Source organism: Ctenopharyngodon idella, chromosome 15 (genome assembly GCF_019924925.1).
Source record: "Ctenopharyngodon idella isolate HZGC_01 chromosome 15, HZGC01, whole genome shotgun sequence".
Classification (NCBI taxonomy): domain Eukaryota; kingdom Metazoa; phylum Chordata; class Actinopteri; order Cypriniformes; family Xenocyprididae; genus Ctenopharyngodon; species Ctenopharyngodon idella.
Window position 1 is genome coordinate 28,908,813 of NC_067234.1, and position 18,437 is coordinate 28,927,249.

Genomic DNA, 18,437 nt, shown 5'->3' on the forward strand with positions numbered 1-18,437 from the left:
CTGTGGAAAAAAAAAAAAAAAACAATGTTCTGCTTATTGCAGCAGTGGTACATAAAGAAATTCTGGAACATTTGCATTATTACTGTGTTGTTAATTATTTCAGACAAGTAATACTATCTGTTTTCTATCCACTGCCAGCTTGACAATCTCAAAACTAAAATCTTAAAAAGGGGTGAAAAAAAATAACTGTTAATCTAAACTTATATGCGACTGTAAACAAGAAGGTATGTAACAAATAATATAATATATCATAACATAACATAACAATTAGGTGCAAGTTCTAAGATAAATGGTGGTCAAATTTATATGCACACATTTAAGATATTCTGCATATAAATCACATAAGCAGCTGGCAAAGTTGGCATGAAACATAAATGCAAAGTTGGCGGCATTTCAGACAAGCTAACCATTTTAACAGCTGCAATAACTTGCTTGTCACACTAAATTTACACCATAAAAAACCGAGACAAAGATACACTTTTTTTTTATTTCTCGAGAGAACTCAAAACAGTGCAAAACAAAAAGCCGTCACTTAGGGTGGAAATACATGTGCGGTTAAATGCTGTGAAGGAGGAATGCATTAAATCAGTGTGAAATTAATGTGGATAAAATAAAAGAGATGATAATAGGTACGTGGACGTTATCAAAGCTGAGTGGTATACCATTGTTGGATCCATTACAATGTCTTAAACTAAGAAAAATCAATACATTATCCCTTATTGAGGACCCTGACCTGTCATACAAACCATATCTGCACTGTTAAATTCAATTAAATGATAATAATTCAATAAGTGACTACATATTACTAAAACATGCAAAGCGGTTAACTTCAACATATTAACAGTGATTGAAATCTAAACATATTACTTTACAAAATTAAAACACAAAATGACAATACTCCATATGCCCAGTTTTGGAGATATTTATCTTGCATAAAATCACTTTTCTAAGAAGGTGACAAATTAACTTTACCTGGATATTTAATATTGAAAAACAGCTAAAAGAACAGCTAAAGAGAGATCAGCTTATTCTATCACCAGTCTAATGAGATCATGTTCTTGCGCTGTGCTTTTTTGCCTGAAATCACTGTATCATTGAATCTATAAATTATGTGGTTGATGAACTTCATAACATTAGACACGTGTGTTTTTTTTCTTCCTCGTTGGACGCCAACATCATGCTTAGATATGTTGCACTGTTGTCTTGGAAACAGACTCATGCCCTAAAATTGGATCCATTACATGTACCATACAGACTAACAAATGAACAATGAAACAAAGGGAGAGTGAAATTTCCAATTATCACCTCTGTACATGTCTATCAGGTCATAATGATGTCATACAAGTGTGACCAATCCATGGAGGAGCCTTTTCTATAAGTCAATAAGCGAGAATGAAACAAACCACAGTTTCTTTTCCATCTCACCTCATCTAATTCAACTTCTGACTCTGCTACACTACAAAAAAAAAAAAAAAAAAAAATCAAGCCAATATTTGAATATTTTCATAATTGTACATTACAAATGCCATATTCTGCCTCTCCTCAGTACTGAAATACATAGTGGCTTACTGTCAGCGGTGTAGTTTGCTGTATGAATTATTAAAATATGCTGGATCACTGCAGTAAAATCAATTACAACCATAATCATTCCATCAAAACATGGCATGCCCTCCAGCGTGAGAGAGTTTCTGGCCAGTTTCTGACACATCTGACCAGCGATGCATTCTCCAGTTTTGAAAACATTTGGTTTTCTATGAGGTATTGAACACCATTGCGTGTTCTACTTAAATGTATATATGTATATACATGTATATACATGTATATACACAGGCAGTGCTGTGCAAATTGCGAAAATGACTGTGAAAGTCATGGAAGCATCAGTTAAAATGGTTCTAACTGAAGTCGTTTTTGTGGTGTAATGTGTTTGCACCGTATGTCATCATTTCCCAGCAAAACGGTGCTTATGAATTTATAGCGGACATGGAGTTACAGATATATAGCTTTCAGTTATTATTAGTGGTGCTTGTGAAGCAAAGCATCACTATTGTTATCTCTCACACTACTATTTAATCTTTTTTAGACAAAACTTTGGCGTGTAACTCATCCCGCACCATTTGTCATGGACACATGAGGTGTCAGCTTGTCAATTGTGCAACTTATTGAAGAGAAGTGGGCTCTGACTTTTAAGGCCCATTCACACCAAGAATGATAACTATAAAGATAAAAATAAAGATATAGTTCTAAAAATCATTCTAAACATACAAGAATAGCAGTGTCCACACAACAGCTATAACGATATAGAGAAACAATATCATTGGGATCACTTTCAGGATGATTTTTTTTTTTCCAGCTGTTAAATGATAAAACACTGACAGCCAATCAGAATCCATTTTAATTTAAGGGCTCGCGCATTTAGAATGGCAGAAGACATTGCAGAGAAGTTAATCACCAAGGTCCAGAAAAAGCCACCACTGTTTGACAATTCAAAACCCCTTTTCAGAGATAATTTAAAGAAAATGGATATATGGTAAACAATCAGAATATATGCCAGGCTAGCAAACGGTGTAAAATAAAATGACCTCAGGTCAGGTAGGCTATCCAGCGCTAGTTTCGACAACAATGTCTAGCTTCCTTTGAAGTTGCTAGGCGTTGTATATTCACTTCGTCATCTAAATTCACTGTTAGATTAGATCGATTACACTAGCTATTCACTCGAAACATAGCATGCTGAGGACATCTGCTGGTTAAAGCCATGTAAATGTATCAAGAACAGCAAAAACATGTTGTACAAACCACAGCGCGTGAGCTTAGAATAAACAAACTGTTATCGTTCGTTGGTGTGAACGCAAATATAGTTATTAGTTATAGTTATCTTTAGAGCTATCGTTCTTGGTGTGAACGGGCCTTTAGAAGCGATCAGGCGTACAATGTTCGCCCGGTGGGTGGAACGAAATTTGTGCGATCATATCTCGGAATCAGAACGTTATAGAGTTATGGGGGTGAGCTCATTTGACTCAGCCCAGCAAGCAGCCAATAAGTAGAGACATAATGTCATAGCCATGCCCTAGCAACTAGCTACTGCACCCTAGCAACCACCCCATAGACTTTCATTGAAAAAATGTGAGATGGATATCTGGATCAGAACATCTTAAAGACAAGTGGGTGGCCTCTTTCAACTACTGGTAAGTAGTCAATAACAATTTTATAAATTTTACTTTTTAAATGTTGAACGTGCTGGAAAAAACCTTAAAGTGTTAGTTCACCCTAAAAATGAAAATTCTGTCATTTATTACTCACGCTCATGCCGTTCCACACCCTTAAGACCTTCGTTAATCTTCGGAACGCAAATTGAGATATTTTTGTTTAAATCCGATGGCTCAGTGAGGCCTACATAGCCAGCAATGACATTTCCTCTCTCAAGATCCATAAAGTTACTAAAAACATATTTAAATGTTCATGTGAGTACAGTGGTTCAATATTAATATTATAAAGCGACGAGAATATTTTCGGTGCGCCAAAAAAAACAAAATAACAAATTATTTAGTGATGGCCAATTTCAAAACTCTGCTTCAGGAAGCTTCGGAGCGTAATGAATCAGCGTGTCTTCCTGAAGCAGTGTTTTAAAATCGGCCATCACTAAATAATTCGTTATTTTGTTTTTTTTTGGCGCACCAAAAATATTCTCGTCGCTTTATAATATTAATATTGAACCACTGTACTCACATGAACTGATTTAAATATGTTTTTAGTACCTTTATGGATCTTGAGAGAGGAAATGTTATTGCTCCCTATGTAGGCCTCACAGAGCCATCGGATTTAAACAAAAATATCTCAATTTGCGTTCCGAAGATTAACAAAGGTCTTACGGGTCTGGAACGGCATGAGCGTGAGTAATAAATGACAGAATTTTCATTTTTGGGTTAACTAACACTTTAATGCTGAGCCCTGCTATTGAAGACACATGCATCAGTGTGAGCTCAGGAGCATGTGCCCTACTTAGAATTCACACTCTCTTTTAGGAAACATTGAAATTACATGAATATGGCTCAGCTGGGATGAAACAAGCAATAAATGAGAGTGGAGAAAAGTTAAAAAAAAAAAAAAAAAAAAGAAAGAAAGAACATAAGCAATTTGTTTTGAGTGCAGACAAGCTAAAGAGCAGCCAGGAATGGTGATGGATGAAACAAAGAAGGGGGAATACAGCTGGGCTGAGCAACTCTCTGATAAAAGGTTAAAAGACCGGCCCCCTTCAGTTCGGACAGATACAGACAGGTCATTACCTAGGAAAGGGCGAGTTTATTAACAATAAAAGGTTATTCAGCTCAGTACAGCCTTGCCTGACAAATCTTTCCATCCATCCATCCATCCTCAGCCGGCCGTTGACGAGCTCCATCTCACTAAGGAGGCCAGGCACTGGCCAAGGGCTAAGTGAGCACACATTTGTACACTGCATATCCAGAAATGCCATAGAAGCTCAAGGAAATGCCAAAATGCCAGAACCCCCAACTGCACAAACACACACAGAGAAAATGTGCTTAGTGTGTTCAGCTACACCTGTTACCATGCCACAAGGACTGACAAACAAAATGTTAACCCTCATCAAACTCTCTGGATGACTGAAAGAGCACAGCTGCTACAATAAAAACTAATACTCAGATGGATGAGGTATGTTATAATTAGTTAAATTATCGTAAATTACGATTGGTTGACACAGGAATGCATTCCAGCCCTTCCAAAATAGACCACACTGTAAAAGCTATCATGCAAAACAGCGAAGTCGGGGTCGCGGGACTACCTGTTTGGCCATCCAATAATAGATAGGGGGAGTGTTCTGGGAAAACCTATTTGAAAACAGCCATTATGGTCACAAAAAAAAAACTGTATATTCACAATACAGTGCAACCCCTTGTACCTTGCCTAAATATTATATTTCTTGATGCTTCTTCAGAGAGGTTTAGCTCTGAATGAACATCGCATCTTCACTCCTTCCGTCAGTCTGTTGGCAAATACAAACAGACAGCCCTGCAGATAGAGTTTGCATTATGATTACATTTATTTCAAGATACCATGGACGAATTATTCAAACACAAGAATGAATTAATCTGGGAGGCAAGTCATCTCTACAATCCTCTGCATTCATCATCGCCATCCTTAGACCAGAAAAGCTCAAAAATAATCAGTCAGGCAACCAATGCATCCTCATTATGTGAAATGAACATACAAACAGATGTTTGTGCAGCTCTGATGAAGCCTACTGAGCCAGATAAGAACAACAGAGACACAGGAGAGACAAGAATGAAACGGGAGTGATGCTAGACCTGGGCAGAAGGGGATGTAGCCCAGAATCTTCAGAAGGCTCCATTTATTTGAACAAAAAATATAGACAATAAAAACAGTAATACTGTGAAATATTATTACCATTTTTTTTTTTTTTTTTTATGTAATTTATTCATGTGATGGCAGAGCAGAATTCAGCATCATTACTCCAGTCTTCAGTGTCACATAAATCCTCAGAAATCATTCTAATATGCTGATTTGGTGCTCTAGAAAAAAAAATCTTATTATTATTATAAATGTTGAAAACAGTTGTGCTTCTTAATATTTTGTTGAAACTGAAAACCTCATTGAAAATTGTTACTAGCAATTACCTTTTGCTGAGCATCTCTTGTGCCACCCCATCTCACTGCTGCTGCTTTCTATCTGTCTGCCCATGAAAGAAACCTCTTGACCTTCTAGAAGCCATGTTACTGCCATATAGTTCAAGTAAAGTTAATTCAATCACAGAATAAAATGCACCTTGGCTTCTAACATTTATCCTCTGGCATAAAATTGCGATTTTACTTGGTCTTTTTAAAAAAAAAAGTGCATATTTGAACTTGAGACCTATAGCAAAATAATGAGCTGTACGACATCACAGACTTTATTTATATTTTAATTTTATTGCATCATTTCTCTAGAACTGTGACCCTTTGTTTCAGTAGATCATTTATTTTATTATATTTGCTAGCATTAATAAGACCATTTATGATATTTGCAGAAATTTGCATTATGACAACAAACTAATGGATGTGGTCTTATGTGTAGCGTTGATTCATTATAAAAATGCTTGCAAAACCAGTTTCGTTTTCAATGTTAGTGCTATGCAAGTCATAGCATTAAAAAATATTCAGAAGAACCTCTCATTTCAGACAGGAAATGTATCTATATCTCTGAAAAGTGCTGTTACTCTGAACTCTGGGGCTATGACTACATCATGTGCAACAAAACATATTATATTAGTGTGGAAAAGGTGTGTGGAAAGCTTGTCTATATATCAGGCATGACTCACCGGTCCCAGAGAACATTACAACGAAACACATTACAGTACATTTAAAAGACGCCTGTAACAGAAGTTTCCTTATCACATAAAGTTCTCCTCTTCATAGTTGGAAATGAAGGTAACACTTTCTATGAAGACCATGCTTATAATGATTTATAGGCCCATTTATAAGTAAGTATTACAATTCTATAAATATATTTATAAAAGACTCATTAAGACCTATACTGCATTATAAGAACAGTTATAGATACATTTATATTATTTTTATAATTACTTATAAGCCATGCATTTACGTTTTCAATGTTTCATTATACACTGATTTATAAATGATCATATATAAAATAGTTCCATAGACTCTTGTTTTCTGTACCATTTAGTTATTAATTATGTCTTTAATGGCTAATGTTTGCATTAGAGGTCATGAATTTTAATTTTGATTTGTTAAAATCTATATCTCCTCAGCCATATTCATGGTATTGCTTATAGCAGTTTGGAATTATACTTTAAAAATATTGTTGCAGTGTTTTGCAAGTATGTAACATTAAAAAAGATTTAAAAAAACTGTTTGTATTAATGATTTGTTTCTTTTTTTTATTATTACAGGAATTATTGTTCATTAGTTACATTTATAAGTAAGCAAATTAAAATATATAATGAGCACATCTTCATGATTTCTTAACATTTTCTTTAGGAAAATTGCAACCTATGTTTTCACTTTACTTAAAGCCAACAATGATGCATTTATAGAGAGTAGTAACTATTACTCACAATAAGTATTGATAAGAACAAAACACGGCTATTAATAACAATATATTCACTTATTTGACAGAACTAAATCTGAATTACTAAAAAGTAATTGTAACTATAATATAATAACATTATAGCAATGCAGGTTGTATCTTTATAAATACATTCATGGAACCGTACGACTGACTAATTAATACTTATAAATCAGTGTATAATGGATTATGAGCATGAGCATTGAAAAAGCAAATGCATAACTTATAATTAATTATATAAATAATATAAATGTAACTATAACTGTTCTTATAATGTGGTATAGGTCTTTTATAAATATGTTTATAAAATAGTAATACTTGCTTACAAATAAGTATAAATGGAGCTATAATTCATTATAAGCATGGTCTTCATAGAAAGTGTTACCGAAATGAAGTTTGTACTGATGCCACAGAACAAGAATATTTGATACAAATCTAATATGACAAAGAATAAACATTGACCAGGCACAGGTAATAAATACAACCACAATTCAGCCTACTATAACTACATCAAATTGAATACACACAAGTGAAAATGACAAGGCCCTGCAGCTCTCAACAAAGGTTTTTGCAATCAGTTGATATATTGAAAGTGTAGTGCAAATCATTACTTTAAAATTTAGTCAATACATCACACAAGGCCAAATGTTTACATTTGAAAGGTAGACACCTATATGATCAATGGAAATTCTAGCTGGCTAACACAGATGCAGTTTGGTTACATTTTCAAAAATCATCAGTTTGAATGTATTTGGATCACAAAACTCACTGTTCAGACCATATAAGATTGAGTCACAGATCATTTTTCGGATCAGCAAAAAAGCGATACGTGTTGTTGATCACACAAACTGCCCATTCTAGGAAACACACAGAATAAATCTATCATGAGTCACTATGAATACTGCATTAACAGTCACATCCATTACTGTAAACCGTTATTTTTGCATGATGCTGCATGCACGCCGACGCTGGTAGGTTTTAGTATAAATAAGTGCAACATTGTCCAGCGCAAGATAAACAAACACTTAAGTTACGACAGCTGAGGAAGATCCACGGGTGGTCTATTTGTTATTTGCGAGGTAGACGGTAACAAAAACAAGTAATCAGTGTCTGATATTTATCTAAATAAATATAGATATAATTTAATATGTGGTTAGTGGTTCTCATCTATGAATCTAGTATTTCACAAATAAGTTTATGTAATTACGTAATAAGAAATAAAACCTTTTTTTTTCTTTTCTTTTTTTTTTAATAATGTGAGCATGCATTCCTTCTGTAGATACCTGAATGTTTTGTTAAAAATATTTGACTTGCTGTAGCCAGATTATAATAGTCATCCAGTTTAAGTTAGTTTCTACAGACCTACATTATTCTGCATTGTGAAGAGCCGTGTCAAGGTCCAGCACACTTCTGAATGTTTGGTGCCAGTTTTCATAATGCATTTCAGAATGGTAGGTGTCACTTTAGAATGGTTTGTGGCATTTTCTCTCATGCTAGTTTACAATTATATGAAATACCAACCTGACTGGTAAGTGTCAATTTGTAATAGCTCATACCCCTGCTGGCTGGTACCACTTTAATTAGAATGTTTCACTTTTTTTTTTTAGTTGTGGCCACCAAAAATATCTTTTATTATTCCAAATTACACAGCTGAACTGTCAATCCTATGCAAATAGAAAACAAAAGTGTTATCAAAAACAACCGGAATGTAATATACCCTATGTTTGAAAGCAGTGTATTATTAATTAAATGTCATTCTGCCATTAAATGCGTATGTTACACCATTTACATAAGCTAATGCTCCATGTATCATTAGATTACTGGAGGTATGACAACATACAATGACATGCTCCGCAACAATGTCAAATGGCACATGATCAAATCCATCGGCACATATCACAAATTTTAGTGGCACATACCACTATCCATTGGCACATGCCAATGACAACTGGATCTGCCACTAAGCATGGCGGCATGTGTCAATGGCTTTTGTGTGTAAGATGCCATGCCATAATGTTAACACCACCTCTCCAATATACATCCAATTTATTTCTCAACTGAGTAATAACCAACTGTGTTTATGAGAATACTTGCCGAGACGGGTATATTTGACATAATTTCAAGTGCAAAGAGATGCAAAAGAGGAATCAAATCGGTGTCTGAAAAGCAGCTCTCTTTAAGCGCACTTTGGGTGCGTGCGGCCGAGCACACAGATAACAGCATGCGAGTGCCAAATTCAGTTCTCTTTTGCCTCTTCTTGCACTTGAATATGTAAGGCAAAACACAAGCAAAAAATAAACTTTCACTCTATGATCGATGGTTAAACTTTGCAATAAATACGCAAATCACATGTGTGCCGAACCGTGGGGCCTGGTCCATACGGATCAATTATGATCCATTACACTCCTAGAATGTAGTGAAAACTAGGGCTGCACGATTAATCGTATTTTAATCACGATAACGATATCTGCTTCTCTCGATTGATTACAAATAATCGTCACGATATTGGCCCGCTCATTATTTATCCTGAAAACGTGTTTTTTTCTTAGGGATATGCTTGTGGTTGCCAGATGCAAAGAACTTTAATCTCCCAAATAGAGCTTTTCACTTTAAAGGATATACTTTCTTGCCGTATTTTACTTAATCTGTGCAATCTGGCAACTCTGTGCACGCGCTCCCTCTAAATGCGGAAGAAGCGCTGATGATCTGAAAACAAACATGTGCGCTGGAGTTTAGCGATCTCCACAGCAAAATTCTGCTTCAATGAAAGTGTCATACAGCCAGTCTTTGTTTCTTCATAAGCCACTTGTACTATTTGTGTGACTAAATCTGCCATGATCAAACCTTCAGCGATGAATTCCAACAAATGCAACAAGGATCTCCACCTTACTGTTTGCAGAATGCACCTATGTGACAATTCAATCAGGAAAATTAACATAGTTTGGAATTATTGGAAATAATATTAGGAGTTTCGCTGTTTTATCTTTTAAAGTTCCTAAAGGTTTTACCAGTTTTCATAATGTTAATCAGTTGAAAATGATCCCGCCACTGGGACATTCTAAAACGCTTAACATGAAAACGCTTAACGTGAAAAAGCTTAACGTGGCTTAATTTACTAAGACAGTGTTATTAACAAACCAAACTTAGTGAACACCATACTAATAAAGCATACTATATACAGAAAAGCAGATGAGCCCAGAATAAGAACGCAACATGTTTAATTAAGCATTTTACTCCCATAAAGAAAACGCTTAACGTGGCTTAATGTACTAAGACAGTGACATTAAAATACCAAACTTATTAAACACTATACTAATAAACCATACTATACAGAAAAATTGCTTTGTGCAGAATTTGATCTTTTAATATCACTTAGTATAGGCTACATTAAGTGACGTTAAGCTTTTTCTTTAACGGTTTTCTATGGGAGGAAAACACTAAACGTGTAATTAAACACATTGCGTTCATATTCTGGGCTCATCTGCTTTGCTGTACAGTATGGTTTATTATGATGTTTATGGAGTTTGGTCTTTTAATATCACTGTCTTAGTACATTAAGCCATGTTAAGCATTTTAGAATGTCCCTAGCCAGGGGCTTATATATATATATATAAAAGCCCTAGTGAAAACTATGCACAAATCAGTAATGTTTTGCATTGTAAACCATCACTTTCCAGCAAAATTGTGTTTATGAGTTTAATGTTATTTTAGTGAATCTTGATATATTTTGAAATATTTAAATATTTCTCAGATACTATTTAAGAAAAATAATAGTGAAAACCACAGAAGAGAGAGGAAAACGTAAAAAGAGAGAGAATCTGGTCAAAAATTATCTTTACCCATTGAGTCCACAAATAAAGGGGGCTTTTAAAAAAGAAAACCTCCACAACAAAGAGCCCAGCAGACTGTAGCATTCTCTCCAATCCCCATGAAAGTACTCCGCACAAGCCACCTGCTAACACATTCAGCACATCAAACACTTGTCTGTTGTCATTCACATCAATAGAGGCTTGAAATTGGGCATTTCTGCGGCTGCTGTGCATTATTAGGACTTTTTGTGATTAAAGATTGGGCATCGCTGTAGGTCTGAACTCTACAGACAAATTCCTTATGGTGAACAGGCATCCAGATTTACTGAAATCAACTGAAGCCTTGTTCTGCTTCATCTTTTATCCTCGTCTTACTGTGTAATGGCCCATCCTGAAGGCTCTTTGACACCTGTACTAGAATGACGAAGGACATGCTAAAAGGCTCTTGGGACGAATTTCCGTCAAACAGTGATGCATGACCAAAAGGAGAGGATACGAGGTCGGTCGGGTGAGAGTGACAAAAATCACAATTAGAAGCCCAAAAAACATAGAAGGTCACATAGCAATGGCATTTCTTGAAACAAAACTGTTTGTATGTACAACTGCCCTACTGGCCTATTTTGACTCAGCTGTTCTGACACGTCAGAGACTGTGTCATTGGTATAACATGTTTGGCTTGCAGCGCGCGGACATCACGGTTATGACAGATTAAGAGCGCAGGCTAAACAAGCAAAGCCAAGTAAGAGCCAAAGGGTTGCTGGATCAAGACCCACAACTCTAAGCCGCGGCACCCATTACAAGGCCTTCAAGCTGAGTCAATTCATCATCAACGCAGAGATAAACAGCTCTTGATTGGACGCATCAGACTAAATGAGGATTAAATTTGCATAACGATAAATGATACGGCACGAATAATAGGATTAGCGTGCTGCTAGCTGTGATTTCACCATCTTTTTTATGCTATGATGAAATTCTCAGAGGTTAGCTTAAGGTGGTGAAGTGCGCGCATTAGAATAAGATGTAATTACTTCCAATAAAAGGATTTTTTTACAGTAAAATGCTATAGTGAGACAGCTTGGGCCAACCCTGGGAAAAAGTTGACCACTTATAATTGCTGAAATCTCACTAAGAAACTGTATGACATCTCATTAGAGCATTTTAAAACAAGCCATAAGTGTTGTTTTCCGGGGGGAATAATTTCACACCAATCTGACAAGATCTTTGAAAAAAACACTTATGGAAGTCACTACAGAGGATATAACATATTTTGATGCAAAACAGCCCAGAGTACTTCAGTTTGCGACCGTATGAGACTATACATTGGTCGTTGTAGGCATGGATTAAAACACAACATACATTTTTGAGACTTACTGAGATTCTTAAACTATGTTAGAAATCTAGGTAACACTTTACAATAAGTCTAAATTATTTAACCATTTTTTTTTTTAAATTGCATTAGGCATCATAAATGAATGGCACTTTTTAAACAGCAGTTATTAATCTAGGTTCATGTTTCTTTATAAAAATACTATTATTCATTGATAATTCATGTTCATTCATAATACATGAACAATTTATAGAGCTTAAACATAAAAAAATATATATATTAGAATGTGTAGAAATTAACATAAACCAAGAAAAAGTTCATTACTTAGGTACCATTAGATATCATGAATTAACAAAGTTTAATCTTACTGTAAAGTGTTACAGAAATCTGAAGAAAAAAATCAAACACCAAGATAATATTTCAAGCTGCTGTGCTCTGAAGAATACAAGTCATTCTGACTGTGGCAAATGCGTCCTTGCTATTCAGCAGAATCGGTTGATGGTTAATAAGCTAATGACTATATCTTCCACATTTTACTGAAGCAAATTTCTGACAAAATTAGGTAATTATGCATCTAAATGTCATCATGAATTTCACCAATTTTCCCAGTTGGCTTAAAGCAGCCCTCTGCAGTAATTTAAAGCTTGAACTTTGTTCCAGAGAACAGCAAAAAGACCACAACTTAATTTATGCCTGTGTGGAAACCTCCAAGGCAATTCTGCTTTTTAGTTTGCTTGCCTCTGTCCATATAACTAAAAACACAACAGTGAAGAACATTAATCTATATAACGCAGCCTGTATGCTCTCATAAAGGCAATAAGCTTGAGACATACCTTATGTAATGCTGCTGCATTTTCCAGCAAACAGAGATGAACTTTAAGGCAATTTAATTTTCTATGGACAGACAATCAGAATGACTAATGTTCTGGAACTGAAAGTGTAAGCCTAATAACATAAAATACAACACACGAGAACATGCTCAAACTACCTACAATATATAGCCTCTTTTGTTGAAGTAGGCAGCAAAACAAAAGTTTATTTGCACACTTAGAGGAAGTAAATAGCTCAATATAACATGAACTGCATAACCTAATACAGGGCTCGAAATTAACTTTTTTACTTGGTAGCACTGGTGCTCCCAACTTCAAAAAGTTAGGAGCACCAGCAAAAATTTAGGAGCACCACAACTAAAAAGCCTTGTCATTCGCTTGTCCGAATAAAAATGTTGTTTGTCTGGAAAAAATAGGATTCTTGTGTTGTAAATATAATTTATTCTGAAGCAATAAGTGTTCACTCAGCTTTGACATTTAAATCGGCATATTTGTGATATTTACTCCGAGGGCTTTTTTTTTTTAACCTTTATAAAGGGCTTTTTCCTCTAATCTTATTAAATGTATGCTTCATCTTTCATTTTAAATTCTTAAATTTGATCAGTAAATTTAACTAGAATCATAAGACACTATAGAGCCGTTACCAGTCAAATTAAATAATTTACACTGAAAAATTACAACGGAATTAAATAATGTTATGAGATTGTTTTAATTTTTTTTTTAATATACAAATAAGAAATGTTGGAAAGACTGATACTTTTAAACATGAAACTAAGCCGCCAGTCATTCATTCAAACGATTCGTTCAAACGGATGATTCATTCAAGAATGAGGCGGTTGTTGATGAATGGGTCATTGAATTTGACTCAACCGATTCATTTAAAATGCTGAATCATTCAGTAATGAAAACATGATTGTGTTGTCATGAAATGCGCATGGTTCTGCTGTGATCTTTGTTTGGAACTATTTTCGCTGCTGAAACAGAACAAAAACAGCCACTATTGCGTCTAAAATGTGATTGATTTAATTTTAACTACTTTTTATGGTTTATTGAACTGTTATGAAACCAGTGTTACATTTTCAATCGTGATGGTTTTATTCAGGATATTCAGGAAAACTGTAGGCCTACTCTTGGTCGTGTAATGTTGCTACACATACTGTGCAGTAAATCAGCGAACATTTTGTGGAGAAATGAAAACAGGTCGCACCTCAACAATTATTTGCACTCGCACAAATGGTCCCAAACATATTTTAAGGTCGTAAACATTAAATTTAGGGAGCATATGCGACTAAAATGGTCACAATTTCAAGCCTTGCTAATGGCTTAATATAACCTTAAACACATAAGCTTTTTCAACAAACTGATTTTAAATGTACTCACCCCTCTTGGCTTTGGCTTGTCGCACCCTCCATATTGTTTTGTGGATCTCAAAATTGTAATTCGCTGGCAAAGCCTTAATTGCCTCGTTGAGCTCTGGATCTTTGAGGATCTCATCAGGAATCTGATTTGCCACTCTCCTCGGTCCTCGCACTACATTAAAAAGACAATATGAGAGTTAATTCGCTTAATTTGCTTTAGAGATACTGAAGGCTGAGTTTGTTGTAGGCATCAGTGAACTCAAGTGTGCTTTAAGACACTGTTGTGCAATGTACAACATGTGCAATTGCAAATTGCCTTAGCAAGTACCACTAAAAATCTCATTTCATTTTTATGAGAAATTGATTGCGCTATAGCCTATATAATAAGACAAGGAAAGCCCATGCAATCATTTCTTAGATCCAAAATTAATCATCACACAAATCAATCAGCACACTGTCAGGACAGCAGCTGAACTGAGAGGTCAGCCATCAGCAGAATGAGTCTGTCAGTGACATTCATTCATTTTTGAAGTCTATGACAGACAGACCATCTGTAATGCAAGCTCTAGCTAGTTAAAATGGCTATATTCCTATACACAGTATCCATAAAACATGCTTACTTATTTTACAGCATTAAAATAACAATAGACAACATTTTTTGCCACTGATTAACAGAAAAAAAAAATCTAATGTATTATGATGGACCAAAATGAACACTTGTGCAGTCAATTGGTTTAGAAGTCACATAAATACTTAACCTGTGTGTAGGCTTGCTGCAGTAGTTGGTGTTAGCGGTGTTACACAGTGTTCATGATTACATTATTTGGCACCGCCCCCACTGTTGTTTTGATTTTTTGATCTACTTAGTTGAGTTGGATAATGACGCTACAATTATAAACTGAAAGCGTCTGTTCTGCTCCATACAGCACGAGCTGCAGAGTTGCAGCAGGAGACAGATTTCACTTGTCAGTGAGATGACTGACAAGACGATGGCATAGGATTTGGTGCGCAACAGATCCTGACCGTCACTGACAAATATCTTATTTTGTAAAATGTGCAGTCAGTACCGCCGCTCCCTATACACAGAGTGCACATGATCGCCAATTCGAAAGCGAAAGTGAAAAGCGAGCGCACATTCAGAAGCGATTTCAATACTCGCATATTGATAGCGGCTCCCTGATGCCCGCAAATCATATACAATATCTCCCCCTGGTGTTAATACCGACGTTGTCGCAAGTTTATTTACCCGTGTGAAAATTTCCTCACAGTGACATCCCTACCTATTCGTGGAACGCCAGTTTTATGGCAGAAACTTACACAATGAAGAAAAAAAAGAAAAAGAAAAAGTAACTGAAAAGCACAAGGTTGGGGATGTATGGAATACTTTCAACTTGTTGAATATCCTTGGGAGCAGTGCGAAGGGGAAAAAAAAAAAAAAAAAAAAGGGACACCAGAGCGTCCACCTTGGTTGAAATCGCGTTCTGGGGGCGGTCAGAGTACCGGGAACGGTCAGAGTACCGGCAACATGTGAAAAGCGCCGGTACGCAAAAAAAGTGAGGGTACGCTACAGATTACAATACAGAAGTGCTGGTGTTGTTATCGGATTGCCTAATCCTAACCCCACCGCCACACCTAATACTAAACCTACCAATACTAGGGGGGGTAATAATTTGGTGGGGGTAGGAATTCGGCACAACACCGGTATTGCATACCGGCCCACCCAGAATGTTAGTATTGCTAAATCAATAATTAAAAAAAAATGGAAAATGTACGGCACAGTGGTAAATCTACTTATTACAGACAGAATACAGCCTCAAAAATTGAATGACCATGCAAGAAAGAGACTAATTAGGAACCAATGGTGGTTCAGGTGCTTCACAAGTTTATTGGAGACTGGAAAAGAGAAAGTAAGCATTTTACAATAAATGTCATATTAAAGGGGTAGTTCACCCAAAAATGAAAATTCTGTCATCATTTACTCACCCTCAGGTTGTTCCAAACCTGTATAAATTTATTTTTTCTGTTGAACACAAAGAAAGATATTTTGAAGAATGTGGGAAGCTAAACAGTTCTGGGGCACCATTGACTTCCATAGTATTTTTTTTCCTACTATGGAAGTCAATGGTGCCCCATAGTGGCCTGGTTACAAACTTTCTTCAAAATATCTTCCTTTGTCTACAGCAGAACAAATACATTTATACAGGTTTGGAGCAACTTGAAAGTAAATGATAACAGAATTTTTATTTTTGGGTGAACTATATCTTTAATATCTACAGATTGCCAAAATTGAGCTTCAGACTAAACATCATGTTCATCATAAACCAAACACTATGCAGAAACACACAATTCCCTATAGTGAAGCATGCTGTGTGGATATTTCTCCACAGCAGGCCCTCAAAGTCTTCTGAGGGTAAAGAGTAAAATCCAAAAATCCTGGAGGAAAATATGACTGACTTTCAACTTGACAGCAAAACAATGTTCTGGAGAAACGAAAAAAGTCAGAATTCAGATTTCACTCTAAATGTGGACTTGAAAAAGGGCTCAATGCAACTTGACCAAGTGGTATTGTTTCAGCCTCTTCTGCAAAATACTGCCCTGAAAGGGGGTGAATACTTAAGCAAACAACTATTTTAATAAGTGTAATACATTAAGATAAATGTATTTATATATTATTATGCTAATCGGAGTTAATCAGTGCTTATTAAAGGGCAAAGTACAACATATATTCATTAGATATATAAAAAATTACAATCATTCCAATATTTCTTATCATAATAATATCCATTTTCAGCCAAAAAAACACAGCAATGTTCAGGCAAGAAACCTTATAATATGTTTACAATTTTTTTTTTTTTTACTTCCCAGTGAATATTTCTATATATAGATGCAGTGTTTTTGAACACACTGAGGATGATGGGAAGAGGGGTGGCAGTAAGAGGACAGACATGTGATCTGAGTGTAGCAGGACTGATGGTAACACATGAAAACATGATCTTTTTTCACAAGCCCACTGCAGCCAAGTGATGCTGTACCGTCTCATGGACAGGAGTGAAGGGATAGGTAAAGAAACACTGAAGTTCTCTTTAATTTAAAGACAAAACAGTACTGATGTAAAAAGAAAACGCCTTCCAAAACATATATGCATTTAACGTCCTGTCTTATTTTATGTAACAATAAAAAAAAATGACAATAAAATCAATTCATGAAACAGTAAAATGGAAACGGAAGCATGAAAAATATCAAATCAATGTTTTGACCGACATAAACTACAATTTATACATAATTAAGTGTTTGAGGTGTATGAAACCAAAATAAAATTACTGCTAAATAAACAAATATTTGTGCTTGAGACATAGCCTTTGTGACAACTAGCCCCGGTAACACATGCTTTACTTTAGATCACATTTAGATCACATTTCTGATGAATTAAGCCACATAGTGACAGCAATATATCCCATAACACAAGATATATATTTCACTTAGCATTAGACAGAATTACCGCCTACAGATTTATCGCGACGTTACTTTAAAACACAGATCTTGATTTTTATAGCTGATAGACATCGCAAACGCAACACGATGAACTATTAAGAAATCAAACTAATAATACTCACCATTAGGTTTTTTCGCAGTGATCACTTCAATCTCGCTAGTGGGAGCCGCCATCTTTCCCCAAACAAGTGCACGTGGAGTGAAACAGACATGACGCATCGAACACAGAGCTGATGTGAGCAAATCAACTGTCGATACCATTGATAGGAACGATGTACTGAGGGGCAAGGAAAACGTTTTCTGACATTTTGATGCCAAGGAGGACCCCTTTCTTAAAATAAAAAGGCGACTATTTATTCACTTTTATAAAAAATCAAAAGCAAGTTGTTTCCCAAATTAAATACATTGCTTTTATATTGCCATTGTACAAAAGTTTTGAAATTGTCATTGTATGACATTGAGTAATGATAGATGTAAAAACTTGAAGAGACACATTTTCCATTCAATTAGCTACTTTGTAAGG

The 18,437-nt window shown here is 35.5% G+C and overlaps 1 protein-coding gene across 1 annotated transcript in view; it reads right to left on the reverse strand.

Moving 5' to 3' along the window:
* dph1 (diphthamide biosynthesis 1) overlaps positions 1 to 18,204 on the reverse strand; it is a 111,435-nt gene extending 93,231 nt beyond the window's left edge. Inside the window, exons 1-2 of the mRNA XM_051862635.1 lie at positions 18,037 to 18,204; positions 14,445 to 14,594 (exon numbers count right to left, since the gene is read on the reverse strand). Of these exons, the coding sequence (XP_051718595.1) occupies positions 14,445 to 14,594; positions 18,037 to 18,175 (289 nt within the window). The 5' untranslated portion in view covers positions 18,176 to 18,204. The remainder of the gene's footprint in view (positions 1 to 14,444; positions 14,595 to 18,036) is intronic.
* Positions 18,205 to 18,437: the final 233 nt, after the last annotated feature.